Source organism: Pezoporus flaviventris, unplaced genomic scaffold, assembly GCF_033815535.1.
Source record: "Pezoporus flaviventris isolate CSIRO_AGI_PZ_B2104156 unplaced genomic scaffold, CSIRO_AGI_Pfla_v1 ptg000016l, whole genome shotgun sequence".
Taxonomy (NCBI): domain Eukaryota; kingdom Metazoa; phylum Chordata; class Aves; order Psittaciformes; family Psittacidae; genus Pezoporus; species Pezoporus flaviventris.
This window is the reverse complement of record NW_026892564.1, coordinates 2,413,005-2,427,050: the sequence shown is the minus strand read 5'-3', so window position 1 is coordinate 2,427,050 and position 14,046 is coordinate 2,413,005. Positions and strand designations below refer to the sequence as shown.

Here is a 14,046-nt window from a genome sequence, read left to right as displayed (position 1 = left end):
CATTACCATGACGTAAATGCATATTTGTATAGATTTGATTTAACTTCTAACTAAAGCATTCATGATGTAAGTCTGAAGATAATTCTGGCAATGCTGGGAAGATAAGTATAGGCACCCCACTGGGATGGGACCAGGGATGGGAAATAAAGTTGTTTTAAACTTAACTTCAGAAGATCGTTGCTGCTAATTCCTCTTCTTTTTTCCAATTACTTAGATAAGTCTCAGTTTTCTGCAAACTTTTTTTGAAGCCGTGAAGGAGCACATCAGAAAGTCAAACTCTCCAATGGATTTCAGCTCCATACTCAGAAAGGTAACATAATTACAAGTATTCTTATTTAATACCAGGAAGGCCTTGCAGCAGGCCATTTATCATAGCATTCAGGTGATTTAATGCAATCAAATCAGTCAAGGACACACCATCTGTCACAGGCAGTTTGGTCTCAGCCTGAAGCACCTTCTCTCAGTAGGATGTTTTCCTTTTTATTCATTGGCATGTTTGAGGTGGTCATGGAAAGGTGCTCTGTATGTGGAGCTAAGTCTGGAAATGTTTTCTCTTCCTTGAGATTAAGTAGCCCAGACCTTGAGGAGACTTTGCCACTGGCAGATGTGAGCTTCTCACTCTGTGGAAGATGTTCTCCCTGAGACCAGACTCCAGCCCCACCACTGGATGTCCCTGTCTCCTTTCACTCCACTGCATAGATCCTTCCTTTATTCCATGGACTAAACTCACAACTGTGTTAAAGTGCTTAATTAAGAGCTCACTGGGACTGAAATACTTCTTACTCTTTGGCCTTTGCTTGCTAAGCAAGAGAGAAGCACAGACACAGCTGTCCTGCCACTGCTAAGTACTGCCCTGCTACCTTTCTGGGCAGGCTTCACGGTAAACATGGCAGTTGTCCAAACAGCAGCCTCCAGGCACTGTATTTCCTGCACAGCTTCCCAGTGACTGAACAGTTGGACATACTAATACAGACAGAAAACCAGTTCATGGGCTTGAACCTTCCCTGGTAGCAGAGGCCACGGGAAAACTTCTGGAAAATACTAAAACAGACCCTATCTGAGGGTTAGGATTTTAAAAAGGGGGAGTGAGGCTGGAGCTTATCTTCTCAGCCCCATTACCTCTGTCTTCAGGCATTCTCACCAATAATGTGTCTGTGAGACAGGTGGAATCCCAGAAAAAATTGAGTTTTATCATGGGTGGCACATAACATTTCTAAGAGCTATCTAACACACTCAATATAAAGTGACATGCTATACAAGGGCATGTAGAGCTGTTGCATAGATAGTGGGTTTATGTTCAGCTTCCACATGAATTTCACATGACACTTATTTCTAATGAGAATAAAGTCTAAGAATTCTTCACACCTCTGGAGAGCTGTTAGAACTGTGCTCCCACACATTGTTGAGGGTTTTTTACTACTTTACCACTTTTACTCCTTTTTAAATTGCCTTTTTCTTAACTCCCCTTTGTCTCTTCCCCCATTTTCCTAGGTAGGAGTAAATCTCAGGTAAAACACACATTATGAAACCAAAACTGTTGTTTCTCCCTTTCGCGTGTCTTGATAAGTTGCGAAGTCTTTTCTGCAGCTTTTCCAGGGTGACCTCTGCCAGACACATCAGATATATTGTCTTAATTATACCTCCGCTGTCTTCTACTTGGAAAACCTGAGACAGAGAGAAGAGTTTGGCATCTACCTGAACGTAAGGTGATGGTGATGATGGTGGTGGTGATGTCTTCAGCCTTTCTGCCTCATGACATGATTTTAACAGCAGACTAGGGAAGTTCATTGGAAGCAAAACTGTGTAGGTAGCATTTTACACAGATTTTTTGAACTGCAGAAGGTATCACAGATATGAAGTCACCCTCCTGAGTGTATGCTCCTCTGCACATATGAAAGCCCATACTTGTAATTCAGAACAGACAAGAGGGGGAAGCAAAAAAGGAACAACTGGCTGCATTTCTGAAGGCAGAAAGTATGTACTGCCAGCCTCTATCATTCATGTGTTTTGCACGTAATCCCTTGACATGGTGACCTCCACCTTAACAAAGTGAAATTGTTACAGAAAAAAAGGAAGCAAAAATCAATCAAGGCACATTGTAAAATCTTTCTCAAGTGTGTTACCTTGATACATGTCCTGCACATCAGCTTGGTTTAGATGTTGGGTAGGAACACAGCGTATAGGGTATTACACTCCTTAGCAGATGATAGGGCTCACATTCCCTGAGTACAAAACAGCCCCCAGCATCTACACTATGCCACAGTGACTGGAGAAGCTTATGACGGGTTTCTTCTGCATAAGGAAAGGGCTATATGATAAAAGCCAATATAAGGGAAATAGAAATCCAGGTGCACATCAGTGCTTTCTTGGCACCTTTGGTGAAAGGGCAGGGTGGGTTTTGGCTGAGCCCTGGCAAGAAAACTGGGCTGCTTTCCTCACTTATGGGTATTGCTGCCCCATGTGCCCTCAGGGAAGGAACATCCTGGATAGAATAAGCAGCAACCCTCTGCAAAGACAGGAATAAAGTTAATTATCTTCCTAGTAGATTGTATAGTGCTGTGTTTTGGATTTAGGATGAGAATAATGATAACATGCTCATGTTTTAGTTGTTGCTAAGAAGGGTTTACACTAAGTCAGGGACTCTTCTGCCTCTCACACCACCTAACCAGCAAGTACATCGGGGTGCACAAGAAGCTGGAAGGAGACAGAGCTGAGACAGCTGACCCCAACTGACCAAGGGATATTCCAGACCACATGGCAACATGCTCAACATATAAACTTGGGGTAAAGATAGCTGGGTGCCACTGCTTGGGAATTGGTTGGGCATCAGTCAGTGGGTGGTGAACATACTGTGTTGTGCATCACTTCTTTTGTGTATTCCAATTCTTTTATCGTTATTTTTACTTTGCCTTCCATTTCCACCCAATTAAACTGCCTTTAGGTCAATCCAGGAGTTTCATTTTCCCCTTACCCCCCAGTTCTCTCCCCGTTCTGCTGGGTGAGGGGAAAGTGAAAGAGCAGATGCACAGTGTTTAGCTACCTACCAGGTTAAACCACAAATGTTTTACACTGCCCTTGCTCTCACTGTGTGAGCAGTTCACCTTTAATTAGTCCCAGTCTCATTACAGTCAGCTGATGACGCAGAAAACGATGAGGCATAAGGCAGGATTTTTTATCTTCAGCAGTGGTGTGAACAAAAGGAACAGTGAGAGAGACTGCATGTCAGAGCTGCTGCTCTCTCCCTTGCATCAACTGATGTGCTATCCCCTCCTCCTCAACATCATCTGGAAGAGGAGCACTGATGAAACAGAGAAAGGCTTTATCCAGTCACTTAAAGAAAAGGTGGAAAAGTCCATATGTAAGTAGCTAAGGTTAAAAGTCAATTGTGCAATTAACTATTTGCTAGTTATGTGGCCATTTGTGCATGAGTGTGAATTGGTCTGGTCTCCCTGGAGAGATGCAATGAGGATGTGCATGCCTTTCTACAGTCCTGAGCCTTTCTTCATTCTGTAGGAAATGATTGGTGCCACCCTTGGGCTATCAAACCCTCTCAAGGGTTTGACAAGGTCACAGGACTCCTAAATCGTGAGTCACCTGTATTTGCTCAGAATCCTCTGCAGTAACATGCAAACAATTAACAGGAGTTCACAAATAAGAGCAAATCAGGAAAGTTCTCAAAGAAGGAATCCCTTGAGTTGGATTTATGTCTCAGAAGGCTGTGTTGGGGCTAATCCTTAATAGGATAAAATTGCACTCACAAGGGGAATATTGTGTCAGTGGCCTTTCAATAAATGGCAGGGTCCTACTATACAAAATAGCTGAAGTGCTATCCCAGCTACAGATTTTCTCTAGCTACTATGGAGAAAAAAAGGGATTGGACCAGGATTTTTTTTATTAATTCTATATAATTTATTAATTAGGTCTTGATCGGAAAGCTATAAATGCACCTCTAAGTGTCTTATAGTCACATAGTACATCAGTACATTTATTCCCCAAAGGCCTCATGCAGCCCCTACTAAATCAAAGACAAGACAGTACATCAGCAAGACACTGGAGAGGTGCCAGGCAGTGCCTCATCCTCACCAGCAGTACACTCAGCATGGTAGTAAGCTCTCTGCCATCATTCTTCTCCCCATCCTAGAGGCTGAAGGGTCAAGCATCTCCTTTGGAGATGAGGCAGAGAGTTAATGTCTTCTAGAGACAGATAAATCTGGGGCTCCTTCTTCTTAGGTGAATACTCCAATGACAGAATCACCACCTAAAAGAGAGGCCTGGGTTCTTTCTCGCCAAATCCTATGAAGTATCTAGCCTAATGGCCACCCAAGGAGTACAGGTTTTGGCAAAGAACAGGTCCCATAGGAAAATATGATTGTTTTTCACTAGTCTGGAGAATTCTGCTGGGCAGACAGCAGATTTAGGTATGCCCCAAAAGACCATGGGATACCTGTGGAATATACCTGGCAAAACAAAAAAAAGATAGGTCCTTCCAGAGTTTAGATATTTCTGGGCTAAGGAAAGGAACCATAGAGGGGTGACCCCTCTTTATCACAGCACCTAACAAAGATGTGGCTTCAGTTTTTGATCAGAGAATCAGTGACATAAGGAACAGCTGCAGTCCCAGAATTCCCCTTCTGATGTTTGTGTGTGTGTGTGTGTGTGTGTGTGTGTGTGTGTGTGTCTGAAACCATTATCTGCAATATCACTCAACTCAAAAACCTGGATTTCAAGTTGCGTGCTCATTAAGGTTTTCCCCATAACAGCCCTGAATCAGCAAAGACTTAGTCTCCACTTTTCACCTTCTGAAATCCCAGTCCCAGTCTTTGGTAGGTCCTGGCACCACTTCCCTCAAAATGAATTCTCACTACTTTCAACAGTTTTTTTACCAGGTTGTATATGGTGAAAAACATTTTTATCTCACTAGCCCAGACACTTTAAAAAAAAGCAGCATTTTTTAAGCAACTTTTAAAGATTCCAGTTCAATTGAGTTTTATACAATTCCCCCAGTTTCCCAACCAGATTAGCAAACACCACCTTTTCATTTTGCCCTGAATTTAAGCATGTTTGAATGCAAGATTAGAAATTCTGGTTCTACAGACCTAAGAAAAGCTTAAGCATTTTTTACAGTGAGGCCAAGATTTTATCTGGGACTTAACATGTGAGGAACTTTGGCTTCTATTGAAGAGAAAACAATATTCAGCATCATCTGGAAACAGGACTGGGTTTGCCAGCCTTGGCAGTAACCAATGTTCCACATATTTCAGGGCATCTGGAAGGTAAAGTCAAGTGGTTGGACAACTTTCAGAAGTTCAGACAGCTGCAAGAGGTCGTAATTTGGCCTCAGGTCTGGGATCGTGACAAGAGGTTCTTTGTCCAAGAGGTAAGCAGTTTTCTAAGGGGCATTTTTCCTCGAGGAATGTTTAGTTTCCTATCTATCTTTACAGTGTGGTCTAAAGTTGGCTGCTTGTCTATATTTTAGTTGTGGGAGATGGCTTTGCTCTAACAGGAGCAGCTGCAGCCTGAGCACTACAAATACTGTAGCTGAACATACAGGCTGTGCACAGTGCCTCGGATGATAGCGTGGGCTGCTCTTAGCTAGCATTCAAGAGACTACGATCCTGTGATCCAGGAAGACTCTCCAGAAGTTGCTTTTAGGGGGCATAATGAAATGGGATAGATATAAGTATTACTACCTTTTTATAAGGTTATGAAGCAGAAATTATTTGCCTCTTTCACTCCTCAAGCTGAGCCAAAGAAATTTCTATTGACATTAAATACACAGTATACCTAGGAGCACGTGTACCTTTGTGCTGTGGTTACCCCCTTAGCCATACATACAGACTTCAAGCATTATGGTAATATCATCAAGTGGGTCTCACCTCAAGGATTGTGTCTGTTCACACACAGGGCTGCAAAAAACATTAAAACCACTCCGGAAAATCAAAACACAGCTTAACATTTCAAAAGCTTAAACACATTTAAGCAACAGCGCTGTTGAAGAAACGTAGCCATGCTCAGTTATTAACTATGTGATGTATTTAACCTGAGATAAGAGCACACGTGTACTCAATTTAACTGCTGGCTGCCTTGCAGTTCTCCATCAGATGTGCAAGATTCCCTATTCACTCTCTCTCTCTTTTTTGGGGTCAAGTGTTTGAAGCAAAGCCTAAGGGAAAACGGCAGTGAAAACATTTTGTGTTCAACGAACAGCCTTCTCCTTCATGAAGGGAGGCTAACACTAGCAGGTAACGTCCCTAAACATCCCAGTATCAGGAGTTAGCTGAATGGAATCATATTTTGCTGTGGCAGATCCAGAATGAATCTCTGCAACTGTATTTGGGCAGGTGTGGGAAAGAAAAAGCAAACGTACAGCTTGTCACAGAGAGACTGAGAAACAGGAAAGCTGCCAAAAGGATGAGTAATCTGCATGGTTGTTTACTGTCACATCTGGATATTCAGTCTGCCAGGTGCTGAAGAAATCAGCTTGACTAGCCAATGCCTACACTCAAAGGGAGCATTTTACTGTCACATTCAAGAATGTGTCAGTAAGAAAACAGGAAGTTTAGACTGTCCTATACGAGGTACCTCATGTGCCTGGGGACCGATGTCAACACAACTCACCTCTCTGGCACCATATCCACCATGTGTTTCCTTGAAAATCACTGAAAAGCCCAGAGGTTTTTCCTGTTTTTATTTCATATTTCTTCTTTGCTAAGACTGCTGTTTTGATGGATGCCTTGGAACAAGAAGGTGTTATCCTGGCAAGTGGCTTCCCTTCTATGAACAGAGCACTCCTACAACATGACATTAACTCCACGGGTAGTACAGTGGTCCCACACGAGCATATTGATTTCTTCATCTCTGTTTGCAGCTGTCTATCATGCTGGCAGAGTGGAGACTCGTATCTCCAGACAAACAGGCACCATTCTGTGGCAGGGTACAGGTTGCTTGCTGGCAAGCTGCTGCAGAATCTACACCTGCAGAGGAAAAGCAAATGTCCTCCTTGTATGAGCAGGAAGGAGAGCCTGGTCAGTTTGGAAAAGACCATCATGTGAAAGGATGCTGGAAGCTGCATGCTATGGTGGATGCAGGGCTATAAAAATTGACAGAAAGGAGCAGAGCCCATGTCTTATGTTTCCTTCACCACCTCCTCAGAAATACAAGTGAATAAACTTTCTGTCTCCCAGCACCATTATTACTGTTATAAAAGGAGTAGCAAAAGAAACACGGTGTCTGTTTTTCAGTGTTTCATGAGGAGCATTATAGTTGCACAGAAGGCAAGAGAAGTGGTTGCTGATGATGTTTAGGGGGTGGCAGGCATAGCTGAAAGAAAGCCACTGAATCCTCTCCTTTCCATGCTTCCCTCTGCACTCATTGATCTGTTGATGAGACATCAGCCCCCAGTGCAGGAGGTAAGGGTGGCCGTTGGGTGGCTACATTTCTTTCTGCAATATGTAATCAAAAAATGGAAGGAGGTATGAGCATAATTCTTACCCACCAAGCCAGCTGCCTGCAATCTGTAATATAAAAGTGCCTGGCAATTGGCACTTACCTGAATTAAATATCTTTCAAGACAAAAATGAAATACCACACAACAGAAAGCTTGTCCTAAAGTCATCACCCTGAACAGGCTCACATACATTTGGTGTTAAAGTGAATGCGATTGCTTGAATGAAACAGAGATCACTGAGACTACAGTTGCTTGGGGCTTTTGTAATCCTGTAGCTGAGAATAGGAGCAGCTGAGAGAAGTGGATTTGTTCAGATGTAGGAACAGAAGGCTTAGGGAAGACCTTAGTGTTGTCTTCGCTGCCTAATGGATGGTTTAAGGCAGATGAAGCTAAAGGCATCTTGGTGTTGCACAGAGAAAGGATGAGATATAGCAATGCAAGTTGTAGCATGGGGTATTCCTCCATTAGATACTTGTAAAAAAAATTAACAATTAGGGTGGTCAAATAATGGTACAGGGGACCAGAGAGGTTGCTTTTATGATGCTATCAATTAACATTTCATCACTACAAAAGCCTGTGAGGAGGGCAGCATACCAGTATTTAAAGGTACCAGGGAAAGGTGGCACTTCCCTCTTTATCTCTGCCATTTTCAGAGGGTTCACTGTTTACCAGGTAGGATTTGCTAATTTACAGCATGCCAATGGTTGCCTTTGTAGGTAACTCCAGGGGATCCAGGTCACTTTTCCTGGCAGTCAAGTAGTTGTTATTCATGAGGTAGCTGCTACAAGGTACAAGCATTAGTAGCCAAAATCAACAAGAGACATTAAGTACCGCATTTGAGAGTGCAGACCAGGGGAGAAGTAGCTGTGTACTATGTTGGAAACCATGCTTCTTTGTTAAAAGCATTTTATCCAGTGCTTTTAACAGGCATGATTCACAGATGTGCTTCATTATAAAATAACAATTCCTTAAAATAGTTACACCATAAAACTGATTTTGTTTTGGTTTTCTCCTCAGAAAGCACAAGACTCCTTGACATCTATCTACCTCTTCCTGTTCAACAGTTTCCTATTAATTACCAAAATGAAACGTCACAGAAAGGTAATAATGGATAGAGATCTACATGGTTGTGGTTGTTACGGTTTTTAGCTTGGTAAATATTTTGAGTGTACTTTGGAAGACTGACCTAATGATAAATACAAGATGTCTCATCAGCATGAAGGACTGGTGATACCGCCTTAATAGAAAACCATAACACTGATTCAAAACACTGCTTCTAGGCTCAGTATGTCACAGACACACTATGACAGGCAGAATTTACATTACAAGACCTTAGTATTTGCCTGTGTGCCTGGTGGAGTTCTGACACTCTGGATTCCCGCGGCTCAGAAAAGTGCAAGGTTATGATAAGGTTTGTAATGCTCCCTTAAGACTCAGTTCAGCACCTGAGAAACTTTTATCCCAGAGGTATCAGAACTCTTGGAAAGAAGTAGAAAAAAAGAGGGGAGGCAGGAGAAAACGGGGAAATGGAAGGCTGGCTTTGTTCTCAGCGCTAACACAGTCTATTGGACATCTCCTCCCTTTGCCTTAATTTCTTGTCGTTGTTTAAAATGGAGGGAGTTCTATATATGATAAATATCTGTATTTAGCCACCAAAAAAGGGAGCGGATGACCTGATATTACTAAAGCTTCAGTGCAGGTGTGCATCTAGCTAATTAAGTTTATGAAGCTGATGTCAATTAAGGCTAAGTGAACCTATGCTGATCTCAAGACCTTTGTGTCTGATTTAAAGACTTGGGTTTTTCTTTAAAGAAGTAGGTGTTCTGCTTCTGTAGGAGATAGGGAATGCATGCAGTGAGAGATTCTAGATCAGCAGCACCATCCCTTAGCAACAGAGGTGGATGAAGGGAGCAGGGATTCAAGGGACCCACAGGCAAGTCTCAAAGGGTTGTCCAACATACATATTCTGGGGAACCTTCTGTAAAGGGCTGCAACCTATCTGGTAGTCCAGATAATCTGGTGCCCCTGGCACCGTCTGCATCTATGCGAGGGGAGTTGAGGAAACACATCTCCAAGGGATGGAGAAAAAGTCCTGCTGTTAAATCGGGGGGGGGAGGTGGAGAAAAAAAAAAGAGAGAGTTTTGAACACTTTTGTTTTCTGCCTGTGGACTCATACTGTGTTTCTAATGAGGCTTTTTAGTACAAGGTATGATGTAGAGCTCCAGGTACCAAAGATTTTTCTGAGGTTCCTCAAGCAAGTAAGCTGTCTGAGTAACTTTGGTAAGAGAAAGCACATAATTTAGGCCTGCTTAGTGCCTAAACTTCATGAGCAGATGGCAGACAACCAGCTAAGCAACTTCATCTTCTATTCCCAGAAATACAGGAGCTCAGACACCAGTTTAATGCCTGTCTGTCCTTCCCTCACTCCTGAGCTGCAGCCCTTCATCAGAGAGGGTAGATTTTGCACTGTCCTAGACCAGCCCATCCCACTAGACAGACTGATACTGAAAAACATTGACCCCATCCACGTTACAGGTATGTGCCTATGTGCACATGAACATCTTCATAAATACCACCTCAGTGCATTGTCTATGTGGCAGTATAAAGGGTAAGATGATATTTGTCCACAAACCACCCTTAGATGCCTGGGGTGCCTTAGCACTCTGGCTTCACAGCTCTTCTCCTACCATGAAGCATGAACTCCTTACACAGATGTCACATCCCATGTCCCCCTGCCTCTAACAGTGACTTTTACATATGCACCAGGTATTACCCGTTCACCCTAAAGGAGGTAGCTAGATTCCAGTGACTTCTTGCTCACAAATCAAGTATTTCCTTGACCTAACTGTCCTCACACTCTGTCAAACCTTGGGCATCCTTCCCAAGCACACTTTCAATCCCATACTAGTTATGCAGCATTTTCTGCAGTTGTCCCACAGCACTGCTTTCCTGGGTGTCCTCACATGTGCACAGCAGCAATTCTCAAGGAGGCTGGAGAGATCTACCTCCTGTTGCTGCTCCTACTCACCTCCCTACCAGCCCTTGAGAGGATGGAAATCACCTACTGTACATCAATGCCTCCTTGCTTAGAGACATCCAAATGCACTGCCAGGGGAAACCAGCTCCAGTAACTGCTGCTGTGCCCTTGGGTGAGGTAGGGAGGAGGACTGACCTCCACAGAGAGTGACCAAACTTACCCTGACAAAACAACGTCTCTGAAGTCACAAATCAGAGCTTGGGTGAGGGAGCAGGCATGAAACATCAGGTTTCCCTTTGGTCTGAGCCACTCATTCAGGCTCTCACACACCCCAGTCTAACACTGCCCAGATCTCCGGAGCCTCCTATATCAAAAGGAAACAAGAGAAATACAAATCTCCAGGGCCTGTCAGCCATCCTAATCCTAAAGGCTGAGAGGAAAAGTTCAAGGAGCTAGAGTGCTCTGTAGAAAATCAACAGATATGGAAAGCAAACCTAGAGCCCATAAAATTCATTATAACTTTGAAATATATTCACCCAGATTACTTAGTATTCAGCATCGATACTGCTAGGAAATAAAGGTAGGCAATAAAAGGCAAATTACTAAAGATGAGATAAGGGGATGAACAGGGAATAATAACATTTTCCAGAAGGTGCTTCAAGCACTGTCTGTCTGTCTAACAAGTCTCCCTACCAACCCAGCAGAGAAGTAACTGCAGCGGGCACCTCTCACCAAGGGGAGGGCAGCCCCATGATCCTGCCTAAGCCCAGACTAGATGCAAGGTTGACAGCTTCTGAGTGCTGCTGTGGGCAGTGCAGCCACCCTCTGTTTTGTCCATACGGCCATATACACCGTAATGGAGATGGGAATAAGATTTTGGGATTTTTTTCCAAGTCAACATTTCCTGCACTCAGAGATTTCTATTTCTAACCAAGATCCACATGATCCAGCAGCAGAATAGGCAAAGTTACCTGCTGCATCCCAGCCCAAGCTCTGGCCACTGGCTACGGCCCTTCCCTGCACACAGGACCTCATTGCCTGACTTCTCTCCCACATATTCCTACCAGCTTTATTACAGTCTCTGTCTATAAGTCTGTCTCTTTATGGCAATCTCTGTTACTTACCTGTAAGTCTTGTAACACCTTGGAAGCTCCATCCTAATACAGAACTCCTTGGAGTGGAATACAATAACAATAGTGAGAAAAATGACTACAGGGAGCTTGTAGTTCAGATTTCCGCCATTTTGTGTAAAACAATAAGCAAAACTTTCATTGCCAATGGAAAATACCCCTTTGCAGGAAAAAGTTAAAGTTTAAATATCTGGAATGTGTGACCTTGGGAAATGCTGCCGATTCATTTGCAGTCTCAAGGAGAATTTTGCTATTGGTGGCAGTAAAATATTAGAACTGCTGTTGGTGGCAGTTCTCAGAAATGGCAACATCTGACTTGTAGTGATTGTAGGGAAGAAACCCTGATTTTTGATCTAACATGTACTTTTGCATTCACTCTTTGGCTGAGGGTTGATCTCATTTAGGGGAAAAAATGTACCTCAATACGTAGACTAGGAAAAACTATATATATTGCAATGTCATAGAACTGCTCTTTTGGTAATGGGCAGGAGGATGACAATTATGCAAGATAATTCTAGCCCGAAGCTTGCTACATATCAGTGGAGAGATAAGAGCCATAATGGTGTCCTTATAATCCTGGGAAGCTACCCTAAAGCAGAACTACCTGCAAATGCCAAAACCTTTTACAAGAGATTTACACTTATATGTAAAGTGTAATAGTAGGAACCCATATCTGAAGCTCATAAGAGCAACATACTTTCTGATTAGGAAATCACTTTTCCTTTAATATTCGGCTGTGGATTTAAGATTTGGGGAGAACCCAAATCCACCATCATCAGTCCAAGTGCAGCCATTTCCCTACATGGGAGTCGTAATATGCACTTGTTTGAAATAAAATTAAAATGGGACCTTTCTCTTTAATTTCTGATATTTGTTTTTCTTTAATTTCAGTTAACATTTGGTCCACTTTGAGTGGAAACTTCTCTTCATGACCCTCAGCTAGACTCAAAAGCACCACAGCTGTACAATGGTAAAATCATTAAAAGAAATGAAAGCAGTATTAGCTTTTGGAAATAACAAAGCCTCCTGCACAAAAAGAACTAACCCTATCAGGGTGTACTGCCCTATTAAGAATCATAAAATATGATTCATGTATCATTTCTTCAATCATAATCAGACAATGGGATATAAAGTTGGACTGACAGCTGTACAAGGGAATTTCTATCACCTCTTCACATTTTTCCAGTCTTCAGCCTGTGAAATGCTTTCCTAATACAGCATGCAAATAGGTACTGGCAGTGCATAGCAGTCTTCTTGCTACAAGCTCAGACAGAGGCCTGCTAAGGTAAGTAGCACACTATTTTTTTCTTCTCTAATTACACAACCACGCTTTCCCTAGAAGAGGATTGCAGCCTGAAAGCAGCCGTGCTGTGATAACAATCTACTACAGTTGTGACATTTGAACAGAACCAGACCAAAACAAAATAACAACCCAGTGCTCTGGCTCACAGGATTTTTGCTGTTGAACACGTACCAATTTGCTATCAGGGCTGGCAGCAGGTCATATTCTTGTTGAAAAACACTGTAATTTCTGATTGGTAAAAAAACAGGCATTTTTTTTGTGTTGCAGAAATGAAGACATTCAGCCCCTCCAGAGAAGTCAATGCCAAAACACAAACCCCCAGCTTATAAGCAGTAGTACTCAGATCAGAAAACTGTAGCATGCTCATCTATGCACAATACACATCTTGCAATTTCAGGTTGAACAGATGGTATGATTCATTCTACCATTACATACGTTTACCCCCATTTTCACACCACATCACATTCTAGTAATAGCGCTGCATGTAACATCTGAAAGTGTGGTAGACACTTCACAGAAGTATATTTTTTTCTCCTGTAAGTTGAATTTCATTCTCTAGTACCTAATGCACACAAATTTGACTAGCAACAATAGTAATTCTTAAGAGTAAGTAACAGTAGACAGACTTCTTCAGAGAAAAGCAATGAGTGAATTCTTCCCAAGTTTGTTGGTACTTGGAACAGGTATCTACTACAGATACATATACTATAGATACCTACTCAAGAAGTAGTTACCTTCTCCTATAATTGAAATATTACGTTTCCCTTCTAAAGCTGCCTTCACACTAGGTGGCTACCATCTTCTCAATGTCTCCCAAGTCCAGTTTATCAGAGAAGAGAGCCCTGCTGTGAAGGGTACTTCTCACTTGGATGTGCTGGCATTACCCGTTTTGTTGACTCAGGGTGCTCTAAGCCCTGGAAAGGGTAGACTTTCCAGCACTGGTTGAATGAAGTAAATTACCTCATTTCAGCTCCCAGGAAGCCAAATCTCAGCATGATCGATAAATTTTTTAAGGAAGCTTTGCTAGCCAAGATGAGCTCATGGGTTTAGCTGATGTGATTCTGCAAGGCACAAAGGAAGGTGATCTGAGTAAGATTGATGGGTTGGTCTAGATGACCTTTAAAGGTCCCTTCCAACTCAAACTACTGTATGATTCTGATACTGCTGAGTAGTATACAGGGAGCTAAGT

At 42.6% G+C, this 14,046-nt stretch overlaps 1 protein-coding gene across 1 annotated transcript in view; it reads left to right on the top strand.

Annotated features, from left to right (window-relative positions):
* Positions 1 to 14,046, top strand: part of PLEKHG7 (pleckstrin homology and RhoGEF domain containing G7) — a 34,410-nt gene that overhangs the window by 17,748 nt on the left and 2,616 nt on the right. Inside the window, 10 exon segments of the mRNA XM_061454516.1 lie at positions 215 to 310; positions 1,588 to 1,701; positions 3,186 to 3,223; positions 3,225 to 3,358; positions 5,262 to 5,377; positions 6,149 to 6,242; positions 8,465 to 8,487; positions 8,489 to 8,548; positions 9,823 to 9,982; positions 12,741 to 12,829. Of these exon segments, the coding sequence (XP_061310500.1) occupies positions 215 to 310; positions 1,588 to 1,701; positions 3,186 to 3,223; positions 3,225 to 3,358; positions 5,262 to 5,377; positions 6,149 to 6,242; positions 8,465 to 8,487; positions 8,489 to 8,548; positions 9,823 to 9,982; positions 12,741 to 12,829 (924 nt within the window).